At 35.7% G+C, this 20873-nt stretch overlaps 1 protein-coding gene and 1 pseudogene across 1 annotated transcript in view; one reads left to right on the forward strand and one right to left on the reverse strand.

Annotated features, from left to right (window-relative positions):
* Window positions 1–3863: 3863 nt before the first annotated feature.
* LOC107730832 (uncharacterized protein SYNPCC7002_A1628-like) lies at window positions 3864–8234 on the forward strand (annotated as a pseudogene).
* A 463-nt stretch (window positions 8235–8697) lies between these two features.
* trmt9b (tRNA methyltransferase 9B) overlaps window positions 8698–20873 on the reverse strand; it is a 33577-nt gene continuing 21401 nt past the window's right edge. The window contains exons 4-6 of the mRNA XM_016541784.1: window positions 16897–17087; window positions 15412–15585; window positions 8698–10450 (exon numbers count right to left, since the gene is read on the reverse strand). Of these exons, the coding sequence (XP_016397270.1) occupies window positions 9516–10450; window positions 15412–15585; window positions 16897–17050 (1263 nt within the window). The 5' untranslated portion in view covers window positions 17051–17087 and the 3' untranslated portion in view covers window positions 8698–9515. The remainder of the gene's footprint in view (window positions 10451–15411; window positions 15586–16896; window positions 17088–20873) is intronic.

Here is a 20873-nt window from a genome sequence, read left to right on the forward strand (position 1 = left end):
GAACACAACTACATTATACAGAGAAACGTATCATTAATTTTCCAATTCCATTTGGTGCCTCTATTGGTGCAAAAATTACATATTTCGACTTATATGTGCAACAATAAAATTTTATAACATAAATATACTTAAATATTGTAATTTATATATATATATATATTAAATAATATTTTAATGATTAAAAAGGAAAATATATAATTGTGACTATTTCAATGTGACTTTATCTTTCAGTGTGACTTTATTTCTTATTTTAAATTACTTAAATTACCTTTTTCATGGAGAGACCGAGGGAGATGAATATGTGCCTTTTAGCTAAATAAAAACAAAGTTTTTGGATCAGTATTATTTTAGTATCATTGAGGTAATTTTTTTTTTAATGTTTGTATTTAAGCAAATTTTTATTTTTGTATTTTCCATCTGCATTTTCATTTTAGTTAAAGTTTTAGTAATTTTGTTCTTTGTTTTTGTCTTTTTAAATATGTCTATTTTTATTAATATTTTTTGGTTTTAGTTATTTTAGTAAATCAAGTTAAATTAAATGAAAATTAAAAATGTTGCTTCGGCAACATAACTGAAATCTTTTTATATTTTATTTGATTTCAAATACCGTTTAATTGCAAATAACTTTTAGTTTATTAATTATAATAACTCTGTTTTGGATGGCAAAGTTTTAGCAGTCACTTACTGAAGTTTATAAGTATGATGTCTGACTAAGAAATGTTTTATTGTGTTTAGAATGTTTTACTCACCTAACAATTTATTTGAATAAATAAAACTCCAGAACCACAATACAGTGTCTTTTCTCATAGATACTGTACATGAGTTGCAGGTGCGGAAACCAATCCTCTCGACTGGCAGGGAAAGACTCCAAGAATATATTCTAAGGTGCCGTGCTGAAAATTAACATTGAATTCATGATCTGTTCAATGGACAATCATTCCAGAGCACGCTTTGAGCAAACAGGGCACCGTTTCAACATGTAGCCGATACATACCATGGTGGATGTGCTGGAGGGACTGAACTGAACTGTGACAGCTCATCCTCAACACATATGAGGAGATTTCCACCCGGCTTGACTTAAGGACCTAATGTACTTAAAATTCAATTTGTCATTAGGCAGACACCTTCTTATCTAAAGGAACTACCAGCATGCTTAGAACAGGAACAAATCCCCAGAATAAAGTAAGGGTTAAGCATTTTGCTGAAGGCCACAGTGGCTAAAGGTGATCGCCATAACTCTTGGTTCATGCGTCACACCTTGCAGGCTTTGAACCTACAACCTTTGGGTTAGCAGGTCCGATCTTTAACCATCAAGCTTTCACTAACCTTTTGTAGTTTTGCCTGAACTGAAACACTAAATAACACTGATGGAACACTACATCATCATCTACTCACGTCGCCCCAAACACATTTGACTTATATTTTTCAACAGAATTGCATTATCCTCACGCAAATACTTCAGAAATCTTGAAATACAAATGAGTCATAATAACTGTAAAAAAATGTTTTTCGAAGTTAGAAATAAATCAAAGATTATCGGGGTATGTTTTATAAGAAAATACTATTTCTACTTAAAATTTTCACATTTATTTCAATGTCGTTTCTTTGTAATTATTAGTTAAATTTACTAGCAATTTCTGAGTAAAAACTGTTTCTACATCAACTTTTTTACTAATTATTTTTAGGGTGCTTTTACATTGTGTTTTTGTCTGTTTCAGAGCTTGACAGCCCTTGGTCACCATTCACTTCCCATTGCATGGAAAAGAGCAGCTCGGACTTTCTACTAAACATCTCCTTTGGTGTCCCACGTAAGAAAGAATGTCATACGGGTTTGGAATGACATGAGCAGGAGTAAAATATTTTTATTATTAAAACCGACCCTACAATAGTTCACATATTCGAATTAACTGAGTGATGCTGCATATTTACAGTAAGTGAATGAACCTGGCATTCTCTCTCATCACAGCTGCACTCATGTGTCGTTGTTGACTGCTTGTGCATTTGAAGGATCCTTTATGTAAGGTGGCATACACCATTCCGCCAGCCTGCTTCAACAGATGCACAACACAGACTGGCTGTATGATATAATGGCAGAAGTATCTGAAGAATGGTATTTGGATTTAAATCAACAGCCTTAGGCGAGGCACGGGAACATCTTGGGCCTCTTCTGTAAACATAAGGCCCCCACTCCAGAAGGAAAGCAGAGATAATGCCACATGAAGAGGATGCACATTCATTTCATTTGTGGTTAGACTGAGAATGTCAATATTTTAGGTATGATGAGAGCAGCGCAGTATGGGTCACACTATTCAAACATAACATTTCAGGGGAAATTACAGCATACAAGAATGAGAGACATGCTTCCTTTAGAGTGGGTGGATGACTGACATATGATGGAGAAGAGATATAGGAGATGTCTGTACAAATATGGGTTGCACAATTATTTGAATAACATTAAATAAAATAAAGAAAAATGGGAATTACATTTAAGTATATCTAAACCAAAAACAATGTAAATATTTATAGGTCTTGATTTAGCAACTGCCCCAAATTAATTACATGAACTACATTAAACGACATTAATAATCATAAACTAAAACGATCTATATCTATCTATATATATATATATATATATATATCAAAAAGCTGAAATGGGTTAAATAAAAATCAATACGTTGTTGTTTAGCTACAGATATTGTTTGCTACAGGAAATACGATGAATACATAATACTTATTTATTTATTTATTTAACAGTGATGGATAAAACCGTGAATCTACCAGATTACCATGGTAATTTTAGTTACATTGTGAAAAATACGTTCTGCTTCACAAGATGTGCCAGCCATGTTTTCATATCATATTATTACATGTGGTCTATTTTCTACCTGGCAAAATGTTCCCATGTCTTTCACACATTTATTTTCGTGATTGTTGTATCTGCCAACAAATTACTTCTTTCTGAGAAAGAAGCCCATTTTATCTAACAACAACATGACAGTGTACCGACAGCTCAGACGTCTGCAAGGCAGTAAATGATTCTCTCTGAATTAAGTAAAAATTATGTTCCTGTCGACCAAAGTAATAAAACAATTTCAGGTCAATTAAATACTCAATTAGCCTAAATGTTCATTCATTCGTTCGTTCGTTCATTTGGTAAGAAGCAGCACGTTATAAGCAGTTTAATGTATGGGAAGCCAAACAACCCAAATGTGGGACGAAACAGCGCGGTTTTAAAGTGTTTGCGCCGCGCTGACCTGTCATAGGCTCGGCTCAATGGACCGAGCGGCGTGACCGACTCGACAGCGCAGAGAGGACGTGTTTACTAGCGCCACCGAACTGACAGCGCGGCGCTGATCAGTTACAACAGCGCAAATGTACGGTCAGCCGGAACACCCCTCTGCTTTTCATTCATTCATTCATGTATTTATTTATTCATAAATAAACGAGGTAAACATGTTTAAGGTATTTATTTATTTGCATGCTTGTTTTTTATTGTGCAAAGTCTCACCTTAAAGTGGATACTATCCCCTTAAATAAATGTAAAATAACTATAAAATAAAGCAAAATAAAACCAAATGTTTCCACAATGACAAAGTGACCCCATGCAGGCACATTTGATGTCATTTGTGCAGCTCTCTCACTCCTCAACAGACGGTGGCAGTAGCACACTTCCATTACAACAAGAAAAAAACAATACGAACCCCAGTAACACAAACGTCTCATGTACAGTACACACGCAGATGTATATGGGCTGATCGTGGATATAGTTTGTATTCTTGCGTGCGTATCTTGAATAACCTTTAGTCTGATTCAGATTGTTACGTATTTGTTGTTACGTATAATAAATAGATTGCAAGGCAGCAATGTTTCATTTATTATTTAAAAAATGTATCTATAGAGCAGCTATTAAATGCAAACTTGTGGTCCAAAAGGAAACATTTCTGAAACGAAACCCAATGCATGGGACATGGAGGAGGTCTTTTAACGCTGAACATGTAATATGTCCTCAATATCACATTAAACCCCCTAGAGTGTAAAACTAGTACAGACATGACATTTACTAACAGTTCATATGAGAGCAGTGAACTGCTCTCACTCATTTGCATCTATTTTTTTCTTCTTCACAGACTTGCCTTGAATCAAGAGCACTTCCTATAGTTCATCATGTCAAGTACATATGTGACCTCCCTGAAAACCACAGGTTCCCCATGGGAAAGTTCCCCAAAGTCCTGGAGAGTCTGCTCAGAGACTGGGTCATAACATAAACAGGTTGGACATGATTAGTGAATCTGGAACTTATATTTACTCACACATATTTAACAAATCCAAGATTAATATACTTTAAATGTCACTGTCTTATAGGTGTGGGCCCCTAAGATTGCCTCCACAGAGCTTCTGAAATGTGTGCATACTGAGGAGTACCTGTCCAACTTTATCAGTGGTCAAATGAGTGAGAAAGATCAGAGGCGAACCGGATTCCTGTGGAGTTCTGGTTTAGTACAACATCTGTAGATATGAAACAGGTATGTCATTTAGTACGTGCTTAAAGTCAAAGATGTGAAGTGAATCGTCTGGGTCATATTTTACTCTAAAATCAAAATCAAAAATGTAGAAAAATAAAATTGCATAATAAAAATGAAGCCTAATTTGGACATTTCTTAATTTATATAGTGTTGTTTAGTATTATTCATATGCTATTACAGTATTTATTAATATTTTATATAAGCTACTAAATTTAACAAAATTATTTTTTTATTTAATTTTAGTTTGTTAATTTTTTGCTATGTGCCTGTCATTTTATAGATTTTGTTTTAAATATGTATATATATTTCTAATTTTTGTTTAAAATTCTAATGTTACCGAAAATGATTTGTAGTTTTAGTTAACAATAACAACACTGATATTCAGTCATTGTTTAATACTCATTACAACACTTTTCTTATTAAAACAAGCTTAAATTAAAATTAATTACAATAAATATTACCATGAGATACATTTACAATTATACTTTATTTTGAACTTAAATAATACCTGATATTTTTGTCTATTTTATTTATTTATTTTATTTTTTTGCATTACACTACAGACCTTATTTGTTATGAAAATTATGTCACAATGGAAAAGGCTCGATTTTCATATGCAAAACATAATTTCTTTTTTGTTTGCATATTGCACTAATACGCAGCTATGAATGTTTGTAAAACTACAGTATATTGTCATGTAATGTATTTCTCTCTTGTGAGATGTGGTCCAGGCGGCACCGTGCTGGCAGGAGAGATCGCCATGCAGAGGGGGCTGGCATGCAGTACAGCTGGAGGGACCCATCATGCCTTCCCCAGCTACGGCTCAGGCTTCTGTCTGCTCAATGACCTGGCTGTGGCCGCCAAACATCTGATGGGTGAGTCCACACCCAGGAGGAAGATTCTCATTGTGGATCTGGATGTACATCAGGTACATGACTTCCATGGGTCAACCTTTAACTCTTTGGTTTTATTTTTGAGGAAGAAATATTTAATAATAGTGGATGAATCATTTACATTTGAAACTGAAAAAAAGAAACTGTTGTACTGACCAAAATGCTGTTGCTTTCCTGAATTATATATAATATTAATGATACAAATAATAATGTTTTTCTTTCCTCTGTTCACTAGGGTGATGGCACAGCATTCATATTTAAGGATGAACCCGATGTTTTCACCTTCTCGGTGCATTGTGGGAAAAACTTTCCTGTGCGAAAGCAGCAGAGTGACCTAGATGTCAGTTTGGAAGACGGCACTGAAGACAAAGAGTATCTTTCCAAAGGTATTTTCATTTTATACTCCCTAATTTTACACCTACACAAAACCATAAGCAGATCACTTTTTGACTTTTAAATAAATGTAAATAATTTCAATAAATCTCTATTAAAGGAATAGTTCATACAAAATGAACATTTGTTGAAATCTGACCATCCAAGATGTAGATGAGTTTGTTTCTTCATCGGAACAGATCTGGAGAAATGTAGCAGTCCATCTCCTGTTGTCCTCTCACATCAATATCCATTGACGTATTTGTTTAAAACTGCTTTGAACTGTTTTCGCTTGTAAACAGTGTTTATTGTGCATATTTCTCTCCTGATTCCGATAATTTTTCACTGAAAAAGCAATATTACAGACGATATTATGAGGACATTTATTGTATTTCATTGTATTGTATTTTAACCAGAAGTTATGATTTGAAGTTAAAAACGTCTTGATGATGGATTTGTTTCTTATAAACACGCAGCTTTTCACTTCATAAGATGTTAATTGATGGACTGGAGTCGTGTGGATTACTTGTGGTTTATTCTGATGTTTTTATCAGCTGTTTAGACACTCATTCTGACGGCGCCCATTCACTGCAGAGGATCCATTGGTGAGCAAGTGATGTAATGCTGAATTTCCCCAAATTTCTTCCGAAGAAGAAACAAACTCATCTACATCTTGGATGGCCTGAGGGCGAGTACATTTTAAGAAAATTGTAGCTTTTGGGTGAACTACTCCTTTAAATAAGCCTAGGCGTGGTGCTATGGTAAAATGCATTAAGTCATTTCCTGTATTGTCCAGGAACACCTCCCTTGGTTACTGGAGAGATTCCGGCCGGATCTGGTGCTGTATGATTCTGGAGTGGATCCACACTGGGAGGATGAACTTGGAAGACTTCGTCTCACAGATGAAGGTGAATCCTTTCACTCTATTACGCACATCATATTTCGTAAAATCAAAGCAGTATTTTATGTAATTGACCCTTCAATGTCTTTGTGCGTTTTACCCGACATAGGACTTTACTGGAGGGATATTTATGTACTTCAGACAGTCATTAAAAAGGGCATTCCTGTCATTGGAGGAGGCTGTTCCAGAAATATTGATCGACTGGCACGCAGGCACTCAATAATTCACAGAGCTGCGTCAAAGGTGAGGTCAGAATTCATAATGAAACTAACATGGTATTTCATGGACCTGCATGAACTGAACATGGATATTATTGGGTGCCTTGTACCATTTTAATATATATATTTATTCATGTTATTTTTATTTATTAGGTATTTTTATTTTATCATTCATTATTTATTTTACTGACAATTGTTTTTCTCTTGATGCTATGATCCCTTTTTATCAGGGACGGATTATGACGCAGCGGTGCCCTGGGCACAGACCGATCAAAGGCCCCCCTCCGTTGAAACTGCGTTCCTTTTTTATTCGAAATATTCCCAAACGTGTTATCTATATCATGAAATATCTCGATTCTCAAATATGTGTAAATAAATGCATTTCGCACCTTTATAGATCATGTTAGTTGATCTATAATGGGCGATGGGCAAGTATAGTGTAATCTATTAACTACGCATAAAACCGGTCTTTTTACTTGCACCAGATATGAGTGTGTCATGTCATAAAATATTCTTAATACGACTGAATTTATATTTAACGTGAATTTAATAAAACATTGTAAGTTACTAATTATAACACTTTCATTGTACAGAAAGATAGCAAAGAATATTTATATTATCAAAGAACATTATCACTGACTTCAGTCTAGCCAGAGTTCAAGCACTCTCCAAAACTCCCATTAAAATCACTGAAGCGGTTTACACTGCGAAATGAGTATCTTACTTACATCGTATGCACATCTGCACTTTTTTTTGTTTCTGAAGAGAGAATTCGCCAGAAAGCAGAATTCAGTCAGCAAGCGCACGCACTGAAATAAACTCCGGTGTTTCAGCGATGACTCATCTGAACGCCTCTGATTGGCCATTGCATTCATAAGCTCAACAGAATCGTGTGTGATTGGTTATAAAGCGCAGCGCTGTAAAAACGCGTCTGTCTCTGGTTCAGCGCCAGCCAAAGCACAAACGCAGGTTTGAATTTGGCAGCTGGTTACGTGCCGCACTGAACGATCCAATCACACAAAACGATCGTATGAAATATAAAAAATTTTATTCTGCTATTTTTTTTGTTTGTTTTTAGGATGCTGCATTCAAAATCCATTTGGCTCAAAAATCTGAGGGGTCACTGTTGAAATCGTGTTCCGGGAGAAGCGGGACTGCTTTCTGTCCTCTTTATCACAAATGTAAACAGCAGTATTGCACTTTCAGAGGATTATATGCTTTTAATGGTTCCCCTTTCTGCGTTTAGGTTTGGAGAGAACATGGACTTTAACTCAAGGATGAAAATGGACAGCAGGTGCTAAACAATCTAAGATTGTTGGGTGCTGAGAAGGACCATATGAACGTTTTGCTGTGCCATAGCATTTTTAAGCAATAGATTTTATGAATAAAAATGCCATATTTATTCAAGCGATCGTTTCAATTCTTTCTCTTTTAATAATGTTTTTATTATTATTATTTATAAATAGTTGGGTTTTAGAAATAAAAAAAAACATGCCTGTTAAAATTACAGTTTGGCTCATTTGTTATTATATTATTATTAGTAGTAGTAGTAGTAGTATACTAAATTAATATTTAAAATCTTCACCAAAAAAAACATGAATTTGAGCCCAGTAGATCAGATAAGAACTGCTTTTATTATACTATTTATTAATGCTAAAAAGTAATTTAAATCATTCTTAATAATACATTTTCTTAGAAACTATGTTTTACAAAGTACATATATAATATAATATATAAATTGTGTCTCATAAAGTAGAGAATTAATTAACAGTGTGTCAACATAACTTTTTTTGGCTTATTATTTAAGAAGAACTTATTTAAAATAACTGGGAAATTTGATCTTTTTCACTATAAAGACATGAATTTGCTCCAATGGGTCAGATAAAACTAAATATAGTGATTTTATTATATTTAAGTCAAAAATACACATAAAAATGGTTCAAGTTTAAAGGAAAATTAAAGACCTTTGTTGTGACATTCTGAAATTGGACAAATTACACCAATACAAACATACACAATTTACAACACCAGCACAAACATGTTCCAGTTCTTCAAGTTTTCAAGATGGGAATTCATCATGTGCAATCGATTAACAAGCAGTCGACTAGTTCAAATCTTGTTTAAAAGCTTCAGACCACAACACAAAGGCTAATACTAGCCACACAACACAACACCTGCACAGACAAACTCCAGAAGAGCGTCCAATAAGAAAACGCTAGTTATGTGCTCACATCGTTTGGTTCAAAAAAATGATGTGCTATGCTTTGTTTCAGGCAGGCATTGCTTAAGACGGTTAACAGTGATACACCATTAAAATCAGTGCAAGTTAAGTCAATTATTTTCAACTCAACTTAAGACATCACAAAGAATGGAGACTAAAGCTAAATTTAATATAGCAAATTTCAAAGTACGACTAGCTTTAGTGTTAAGATTTGGACCAACACTGGTCTCGTCAAAGCATCAATACCTTGCTTGTTATTGCCATTGATACTGAACAGCTAATGTTTAATATTAGCTCTCTGGTCCCAATACTTAAAATCTCAAACTAAAACTTTTAAAAGACATTAAAACAGAGGTTATAAATTAAAACCGACAATTAAAATGAGATTTAAACCTTCCAGACTTGGACCTTCTCAGCCACCACGCACCAATTGGCGTGGTCCAAGTAAGAGTGCAGAACATGGAGCTCATCAACATGGTTTTGGATCAACTGTGTCAGTTCTCCTTCCCTGAATACGTGGTAGTACCTCAGACAAGAGTCCTTCAGCTGTTCACTGCTCCGTCCTTTCAACTCATCGCTTTCCAAAAGAGACGCTGTGCTTTCCTGCCTCTGCAAGGGCTCTTTTAGGCTCGATTTACCATCTACGTGTCCTTCAAGAGTTGACTGATCCCTCTGACAGGACACCAAGTCGGGCAGTGGTACTGAGGAACAATCATGGACAAGCTCCACAGGAGCAGTCTCATTTCCATTCCCAGAACTTCTGTTGTCGTTTTTATGAACCGGTTCATTGGGATCTGAAATGAAGACGTCTTCTTCTAGACTGGTTCTGGAAGAGGATGAAAAAAGGCTGGACATCTGCCTGATGAGACCTCTACTACTAGTTCGCCGGCTTCTGCTTTCACCGGTCTCATCGACAGGGGTTTGTATAGTGCTGGAAGAGGAACGGGCCACGGTCAGGCTGGCGAAGTCCAGCACCGAATCTAAAGATCTGGAGAAGAACCAAAGCCTCTGTTGTTTCTGCTGGCTGGGGCCGATCGAGTCGCCCTCGTCCACCATGGAGGATGTGCTTTTCACTTTCCTGTGCTTGTCGCTGGAAGCGGTGCCGTCGCTGATGCTTTGGGTTCCATTGCCTCGCTGTCTTAAGGCGGGAGATAAAGGGGGATTGGGGTTCCAGGGAACAAAGATGTCTTGCTTCTCAAACTTGCGCCTCTTCTGCTCCATGGCCCAAACGTAAATCATGATCCGCCCTCCCACACGCAGGGTGCGCGCCATCTCTTTTATTGCTCGAATACGCCGTTCTTTGGTGGACATGTGGTGGATGACTAAGCAATTGAAAGAAATTGTATTCATAGGTCATTGATATACAATCTAGTGATTTCAAGGAATAGTTCAACCCAGAATTACATTTGTTACTCACCCTATGCAGTACCATAAAACCCATACTTTTACATGTATGCAATACATTTTATTTTGAATATGCATCATTTAGTCAACTATAAAGCTATATACTTATGGACTGTTTTTAAATAATGTATTTTTAATGTATAATATAGAATTGTTAGGTTTTACAAAGTAGAGAATGAATTATTAGTTTGTTGATATTACATTTTTGATTCAGCATTTATTATTATTATTATTTATGATGATGATGATGAACTTTTTTAAAATAAATACCTTTCATTATTTTTAAAAATGTATAAAATTTAGGTTAAAAGTCAATATTGTCTCAATTCAAAAATATCCCACATCAATACTGTTGATTGATATTATTAATATTCATAATAATGATAATAATAATTAAAAAAGCAAAAAAAAAAAAAAAAAATTTAATGTGTTTTTCTGTCAATATGGGGTGCTGTGTGTACATTAATGAGGAAAAAAATTAACTTAAATGATTTTAGCAAATGGCTGCAATATAACAAAGAGTGAAAAATTTAAGGGGGTCTGAATACTTTCCGTACCCACTGTATATATCAATATAATATCAATAATATCAAATTAAAAACAAATAAAAATATGCACACTAAAAACATCTGAATCAATTGAATCAAACAAAATATAGTATTCGTATAATATTATAAGTATATATATACACACACACACAGACATAAATACAGGTGCATCTCAATAAATTAGAATGTCGTGGAAAAGTTCATTTCAGTAATTCAACTCAAATTGTGAAACTCGTGTATTAAATAAATTCAATGCACACAGACTGAAGTAGTTTAAGTCTTTGGTTCTTTTAATTGTGATGATTTTGGCTCACATTTAACAAAAACCCACCAATTCACTATCTCAACAAATTAGAATACTTCATAAGACCAATAAAAAAAAAAAATTAGTGAATTGTTGGCCTTCTGGAAAGCATGTTCATTTACTGTACATGTACTCAATACATGGTAGGGGCTCCTTTTGCTTTAATTACTGCCCCAATTCGGCGTGGCATGGAGGTGATCAGTTGTGTCTCTTGTTTCTCATTTTCCTCTTGACAATACACCATAGATTCTCTATGGGGTTCAGGTCTGGTGAGTTTGCTGGCCAGTCAAGCACACCAACACCATGGTCATTTAACCAACTTTTGGTGCTTTTGGCAGTGTGGGCAGGTGCCAAATCCTGCTGGAAAATGAAATCAGCATCTTCAAAAAGCTGGTCAGCAGAAGGAAGCATGAAGTGCTCCAAAATTTCTTGGTAAACGGGTGCAGTGACGTTGGTTTTCAAAAAACACAATGGACCAACACCAGCAGATGACATTGCACCCCAAATCATCACAGACTGTGGAAACTTAACACTGGGCTTCAAGCAACTTGGGCTATGAGCTTCTCCACCCTTCCTCCAGACTCTAGGACCTTGGTTTCCAAATGAAATACAAAACTTGCTCTCATCTGAAAAGAGGACTTTGGACCACTGGGCAACAGTCCAGTTCTTCTCCTTAGCCCAGGTAAGACGCCTCTGACGTTGTCTGTGGTTCAGGAGTGGCTTAACAAGAGGAATATGACAACTGTAGCCAAATTCCTTGACACGTCTGTGTGTGGTGGCTCTTGATGCCTTGACCCCAGCCTCAGTCCATTTCTTGTGAAGTTCACTCAAATTCTTGAATCGATTTTGCTTGACAGTCCTCATAAGGCTGCGGTTCTCTCGGTTGGTTGTGCATCTTTTTCTTCCACACTTTTTCCTTCCACTCAACTTTCTGTTAACATGCTTGGATACGGCACTCTGTGAACAGCCAGCTTCTTTTGCAATGAATGTTTGTGGCTTACCCTTCTTGTGAAGGGTGTCAATGATTGTCTTCTGGACAGCTGTCAGATCAGCAGTCTTCCCCATTATTGTGTAGCCTAGTGAACCAAACTGTGAGACCATTTTGAAGGCTCAGGAAAGCTTTGCAGGTGTTTTGAGTTGATTAGGTGATTGGCATGTCACCATATTCTAATTTGTTGAGATAGTGAATTGGTGGGTTTTTGTTAAATGTGAGCCAAAATCATCACAATTAAAAGAACCAAAGACTTAAACTACTTCAGTCTGTGTGCATTGAATTTATTTAATACACAAGTTTCACAATTTTAGTTGAATTACTCAAATAAATGAACTTTTCCACGACATTCTAATTTATTGAGATGCACCTGTATTTCTATATTCTTAAAAAAAAATTGTTTTCCAATGAAGAAATAAAATACAGATTTAAAAGCTGGAGTAAGGCAACAGTGAGTAAATTATAACCAAATCACTTTCATGGACTTTTACATTAACTGTTCCCTCCTGGTGGAATGACCTGCCCAACTCAGTCCGAGTCCTTAGCCATTTTCAAGAAACGGCTAAAAACACATCTCTTCCATCTTCGTTTGACCCTCTAATGCTTGCACTCTCTATTCTATTTCTATTCTTACTACTTGTCTTTAAAAAAACTAAAACAAGAGAGAGCCTCTGACACTAGCATTCTCTATTCTTTTTCTGTTCTATCTTCTTGTTTTCTTTTTATTTATTTTAAAAATGACCCTCTAACACTAGCATTCTCTATTCTTTTTCTACTCTTTTGACACGTTTTATTTTTATTTTAAAAAACGACCCTCTTCTATTCTATCTACTTTTTCTTTTTATTAAAGGGGTCCTATTATGCTTCTTCACTTTTTCGACTTTAGTTAGTCTGTAATTTTGCTGTTTGAGCATAAAAAAGATCTGCAAAGGTACAAAGCTCAAAGTCCAATTCAAAAGGAGATATTTTATTTAACAGAAATCACTTTTCAAAAACTACAATGAACGACTCGTTTGGACTACAACACATATTTTCCGGGATTTGTGATCTCACAAATATCGACGAATGGGACGAGACCTGGTTGAGCTGCACTAGAGAACGCAACGAGTGTTATCACTATGTCGGAGACACGCTAGTTTGCCAAGGCAGACGAACTTAGAGTGGTTACAATCATCCGGGTTTAAATCACGCTCAAGTGCTCTTTTGTTGGTTTTATTGCTTCTGTTGTCCTTATTTGTAAGTCGCTTTGGATAAAAAGGTCTGCTAAATGACTAAATGTAAATGTTTTTAATTTTTGGTGAACTATCCCGTTGGGAAAGACAGTGTCCTTATGTAGAACAAATCTCTGAACAATATACAATCAAAATCAATGTAGAAAGCCCACCTCATAGTGGTGGGCTGTTTCCTGCATTTATTGGGGGCTTTTAGAGTGTTTAAACCATTATGAGACTCTGATATCATCAATATGCACATTAATCTTCTCTCTGAGGATTCACGAGGGGTTGCCAGGTGACCCAGCTGTACAGCCTGACAACAAATACTCCCAGGACTCTTCCAAGAAACTCTAATCTTCTGTAGCCTAGTAACACCTCTCGTTTCCTCCACCTCATAAAGCTTAAATAAACCTATATAGCCGCTCCATTTCAAGTTAATGGCAGCACTACCAGCTGATTGAAATTAAATGGTTTGATCATGGAAATACTACTATGTTAATGTGGGTTTATACCATTATGAATTGTGCTCCTATGAATGTACATCTTCATAGATCATTATGCTAATGATCTCATGTCAGAGCCTGTAATGCAGAAGATGTTCGCACTTGTAATTTTTAGCAACATGACCTTTTTACTGTTCCAATACATTCTTCACTAAAATAAAACATGGATGTGCGTAAAAGGAAAAAAAAAAATTGTTATTAAAATTAAATGTGAAATAATTTTAACTAGTTGACTAATATCAATGAGAATTGATGAAAAAATTGATGAAAAAAATATGAAATTGAGAGCTTTTTAAGTGTGAATAGTTCTTGCTGGTTAAACACAACAACAAAAAGCATAGCCAGTGTGGACCATTCACGAACAAATGACTCTAATGAGCGGATTCTTGTATATGAATAGTTTAAAAATATTCTTAAACTTATGCTTTGTTGAGCTGAATCATTCTAATGACTTACTGAATCAATCCGAACAGTTATTCACTGAACTGAAAGGCAATTGTACAACTCACAAAGTGTTTCCTCAGAAGTACTAAACAAATCAATAATGGAATCATTAAGAAACTGAATCATTAAGTGAAATCTGACTACAGAATGAAACAGAATGTCAGGGTTATTATAGTTAACAAAAATGAAAAATATTTTGATTAATTGAAATAAAACTTGTCAAAGCAATATTTTTAATTTTCACTTAGTGTACTTATTTAACTTAATGTACAAAAGTAACTAAAACTGAAATAAAAATAAATTACAACTATATAGGCCTTTTAAAAAAACAACTAATAAAAATGACAAAATACAAAAATGCATCAAAATGATGAATGCTAAGATGTTTGAGTATGCGTTTCCTGCAATACTTGTATACAATAAATTATATGAATAAAATTTATGTAGTCAAGATATATGTGTGTGTGTGTCCTGTTTTATTAAAGCATTTTTTTAAGTATAAATAATTTTTAAATATATAGTGTAATTGTGGGATTGTACAAAGTGGAGAATTAATTACTATTAATTTCCCAGTTACTTTAAATAATATTGATATTACATTTTTGTCTCAGTATTTATTGATGATGATGATGATTTTGAATCAGGTAAAAACTTTGAAAGCTTTGAAATAGTTTTATAATAACCTTTCATATTTTATTTAATATTGTATATTATATATAACCGCTGAGGTTTATTTCCATTATTACTGAAAGAATAATAATTATTAAAAGAATCATTAATGTAATATTTAAGTTACTGAATTGTTAAATGGAATCTGAATGAGAATCAGAATGAATCCATCCAAATGTTTTAGGATATTTATTTTGATGCATTACCTGCAATGGATAGCACTGCATCAAAACAGCCGTCTCTGTAGGGCAAACGCAGGCCATCGCAAAGCTGCACCTCGTGACCTCGACTACACGCAGAGTCAACCAACGGCCGACACACATCACAGCCCAACTTGAAGATATCCTCATTGATGTGTAGATATTTGCCATTGCCACATCCTGCAATAATTAAAACAAAAAATCAGTGCATGTCATAAAAATTGTTTTTCCCTCATGGATGATTCACTGGGCTGTTTTTCCCAGTGATGTACTGTAATAACTTTGGTGCCCATTCATCCTTATTAAACTTTAAAGGGTTAGTTCACCCAAAAATTTAAATTCTGTCATTAATTACTGACCCTCATATTGTTCCAAACCCGTAAGACCTTCGCTCATCTTCGGAACACAAATTAAGATATCTTTGATGAAATGTGAGATCTCTCAGACCCTGCATAGACAGTAACACAACTGTAATGTTCCCAGGTCCAGAAACGTAGTAAGGACATCGGTAAAACAGTCCATGTGACATCAGTGGCTCAACTTCAGTTTTGCGAAGCTACGAGAATACTTTGAGCGCAACGCTGATTACGCAGATTACGTTCATGCGCGCGGTTTCTCCCCCGAACGTAAACAAAGCTGATTACGCAGATTACGTTCATGCGCGCACTTTCTCCCCCGAACGTAAACAACGCTGATTACGCAGATTACGTTCATCCGCGCACTTTCTCCCCCGAACGTAAACAATGCTGATTACGCAGATTACGTTCATGCGCGCGCTTTCTCCCCCGAACGTAAACAATGCTGATTACGCAGATTACGTTTATGTGTGCACTTTCTCCCCCGAACGTAAACAACGCTGATTACGTCGATTACGCTCTTGGGTACTCTCCAAAATGGCGGAAGACATAACTCGGGGGAGAAGAATTGTTAAATAAATTGTTATTTTTGTTTTCTTTGCGCTCAAAAAGTATTCTTGTAGCTTCGCAAAACTGAAGTTGAGCCACTGATGTCACATGGACTGTTTTACAGATGTCTTTACTACGTTTCTGGACCTGGGAACACTACAGTTGCGTTGCTGTCTATGCAGGGTCTGAGAGCTCTCACATTTCATCAAAAATATCTTAATTTGTGTTCCGAAGATGATCGAAGGTCGGTTTGGAACAACATGAGGGTGATTAATGACAGAATTTTCATTTTGGGGTGAACTAACCCTTTAATATGAATAATTGCATTTCCTTTCAAACAATGTTGAAGTAAATGCTGACAGCTTAGTCTGTATGTGATAACGGGCCATTAAGTTTTTCTAAGCAAAAGAATAAAGACAATATTACATGGGTTTCTTTTCAGCAGTAGGAGTGCAAATCTTCAGAGAAAAATGTGACAATGGTTGTTTACAGAGAAAGCGGGACTTTGACACTAGTAAAAGCATATTGATCTTGCCGTTCTGAGAGTTTTAGTCCTCGACATTAAAGACAGAACATGAAGCCTTACCGACATCAGCCACGATGCTGCCAGGCTCCTGCTCTAGCAGGAACTGTTTGACCTTGGGCCAAGCTTTGTAGCGGCTGTCGTTGAAGTAGGGTGCGATCCTCTCGTACACACTGTGAACATGGTCTCTCTCCAGCTGGCTGGCAGCCTCGTCCATGCTGCTCTCTATTAAACCCCACAGAGCATCTTCACCACTTAGCCAGACAGAGAGGGAGGAGAGAGACATGAAATGAGACCTAAAGATTGAGTCGCCCTCTGCTTAATGCTTTGGTTCCGCAACCATTTCTAAAAAAAATGAATTCAATATGCCACTTTGATTGGTTGTTTTTATACAGCAGTAAGAGCTTGGAGGATGTACCGCCGGGGTGAATAACATAGGGCCCTAAATTTTTTTTTCCATTGTTATAATAATTTCACCTCATTCTATAAATTAAATAACAAATGTAAAACAAATTCTGACATATACCATTAACAACTGAACTTTTTATGTTGTGCGAATTGTATACATTTTATTTCAAATCATTGTAACGGAATTGTTTGGATTGTGACCAGACAGGATGTAAATTTTGGGGGAAATGTGCTAAAAAGTCAAAATGATAAACGTGCTAAATAATATATAGGCCTAATAATAGAAATAAATTATAACTATATTTAAAAAATACAAATATGCTATATTTAACTAAGAATTATATTTAATCATTCTAAATAATATTAATATTTGTATACATAATTTTTTTTTACAAAAAATAATCTTATTTGTCATGAAAAATTAATAAAATAATTTATATATATTTTTATATATTTACGTAAAATATTATATTTCAGTTAAATAAGTGGAACATAAATTATTATCCTTATTATAAATAAGTGTAACACAAATTATCTGTATCACTTCAAAACAATAATTAAAAACAAATAAATGTATATGTATAAATACATATATATATATTTAAACCATTTTAAAATACAAATGTTAATTTGAATGATTACATTTTTTAATTATAATTTTCTAAAAAGTGTGTGTGTGTGTGTGTGTGTGTGCGTGTGTATGATTTAAAACAATTTTTAGAAATAATAAGAAATAAAAATAAATGCTTAAATGTCGTAATATCATCATGCAAAAACAACAACAACAACATCATAATAATAAGAAGAAGAAGAAGAAGAATCATGGATATGATAGCAAGATCTAAGCAATCTGAAATTAAATACATATATTCACAATAAGAACTAAATGTCTGGCTGAAGCTGAGTGTTTCTGATTAATTCTTTGTTCCCCTCCTTTCCAGGTAAAACCATTTAATAAATAGTTGCTCTTCTTCCACTTGACAGCAGTAGCACAGACAGACGATGCGGTTGTACGCCTCCTCAGTACAACTGCATCATGCTTCACAATCAACACATGGCTCTTCATCATTTCCTCACCTTCAAACACACACTGCATCTTCCTCAACAGGGACGTCTCAAACAAAGCTTTGAAGCAGAAACAGTCGGAGATTTCTGTGCTTGTATCACTGCAGACTGCAGCCCGCGCAGCATAATTGAAGTGCAGAGTGGACGGCACTTTTCAAACTGTGCTGCCACCTCTGATCTGCTTTCAAAGCCTCGGCTGTCATATAACAGCGACTCTTTGAAACTAAACGCATCAGCTTTACAGGTTTTGCTTTCTTTATTTATTGTCAAGTGTGTGACTTATAACACCACATGAATTTGAAACAGGGATGTGTTCAGCTGTAAAACTAGACTAATTGCATTTCAGCTGGTTGAGTTGTGGCGAGTTGAGAACTGAAGTCATGGATCAATGAGAGAACATTTCGAAGCAAATCCACATTCGATGCTGATCTGCTCTCCTGCATTCAAACGACAACGTTCGGTCAATAATCTCATGGTCCGGCCAGCAAATCAATGAGACTTTCATGTTCGCTGCCAGAAGGGTTTAAACAACTCTGCAAACTATGAATGTAATACGATGATTATTTTATCCTATTTTCACTATTAAACAAATGGCCAGAATCCATAAAGGGTGGTTTTTGATTGTATAACAACGCCATTGTGAATAAGCAACTGACCTTTTGGGATATAAGAATGAAAACAAAATTATCTTGTTATTTCATAATGCCTCGGTGGTTTGGAAATGTATTATACTGGCTGTTATGTAAAAATAAAAAGGCCCTTCGGTTAAAACACATGTTGCCCTAAAGCGGAAACTCCACAGCTGAAATCACAGATGAGCCATAAGAGACAACACAGCAGCATGTGGGCTGACCGTATGTGTGCGACTTGACAGAAGGTGTATGATGTGCTGGCCAAAACAAAGAAATGAAACAGCAAGAAGATGGTTATTTTTGGTAGCATCTTGCACAAGTTAAAATAAAATTAAAACTGCTTAAGTAATGCACTTTGGTGGTCTTATTGTGAACAGTTCATTGGTGCAAGTTATTGCAATTAAAATAAGAGTGAGAGAAAGAAATTTAGCCTTACATCACTTGTTCACTAATGGATCCTCTGCAGTAATGGGTGCCGTCAAAATGAGAGTTCAAACAGTTGATAAAAACATGTTTGTAATAAACAAATCCATCATTAAGATGTTTTTAATTTCAAACTATTGCTTTCACTTCACAAGACTGGAGTCGTGAGGATTACTGTGATGTTTTTCTCAGCTGTTTGAACTCTGATGGCACCCATTCACTGTAGAGGATCCATTGTGAGTAAAAAAAAAGGCACCACAGAGCATGACAATGTTCACAGTGTCCAAAGAAATGATGTGTGCTCAAATTCTAGACTTTCCACAGCTATATGCATTGTTTTAGTAAGCTGCTTGTAACGTCCATTTCTCACCATCCAATCAATTCCAGATGGAAAAAGTCGTGCAAAATTTTTCAATGATTGTACTAAAAACGGAAAAGTTACATATCTGGCAACCTTTTGAATTTGGCCAGCAAACAACCACCAGAAGCCATCCAGAACACCCTAGCAACATTCACAATCATTGTGGTGATGAGTTTGGCACAGGCAAGCATCACTCATATTTTCAACAGAAAAAAAAATATATATATATATATTTTAGTTATTATGGGCATTTGTGGTCACAAAACATTCAATTGGGCCCTTCTGAAAATGAAATACAATAATAAATTACTGCAAGGGCTGCATTCGCATAGATTCTCTCTCCATGGCAAATTATCCTCACCACGATTGTTTTCTGATAAGTAATTTTAGACGTACGCCGGCTCTCTGGCCTTGAGAGTCTTGTCAACAAGCAAGCAATATTAAAGGTCGTCCAGCCCGCACTGCAACAAATAAAGAGATAGTGGACGGTGACCTTAGAAATGTCACCTCACTGAAAGATGTCAACTGCCTGGTGTCGCTCCAACGCACCTTTAGAAAATATCAAACCTCTGTCAAAGCAAAATCGTGACTTTCTCGAGGCCTTCCGTTTTGAGCATTACGATTTCATCTCCCTTCGGACCCTGCAGTCGGCTTCATACTGTTGAGAACTCTGAGGGTCCCTCATTACGAGACTATTTTAAGATCACACCCGCTGACAGAAGGATGGGAGAGAAGCGCTATGGCGTCATCACGTAGCACAGACCTGAAGAGACTCAGATTGCATCCGACTGTCCTTTCAATTCATTAAAATGCTCAACTCGACAGGCCTTATGTAAGCAGCTGCAAGCTGGATGTTGTGAGAATACTGAACAGCAGCATCTAAATTTAGAACCAAGCAATACCTGCCAGACCACTATTCTCTTACAGAGAAACAGCGGGTCTGGTTCAATACTAATGGAAACATGGAATGAACGACAAAGAGATTCATTGTTTAGTAATATATCCGTTGATAGATTTACTATCCCTTACTAGTCCATGCAAGTTTCCCATAACAGATACAGTAGATTTAAGCATTTCTTATTCTTATAAGAACTTGATAGTAGTATAGTATGCAGCAGACTAGTGTGTGTGTATACTGTATATATATATAT

The sequence above is a fragment of the Sinocyclocheilus rhinocerous genome, unplaced genomic scaffold, assembly GCF_001515625.1.
Source record: "Sinocyclocheilus rhinocerous isolate Xijiao unplaced genomic scaffold, SAMN03320098_v1.1 scaffold938, whole genome shotgun sequence".
Lineage (NCBI taxonomy): Eukaryota > Metazoa > Chordata > Actinopteri > Cypriniformes > Cyprinidae > Sinocyclocheilus > Sinocyclocheilus rhinocerous.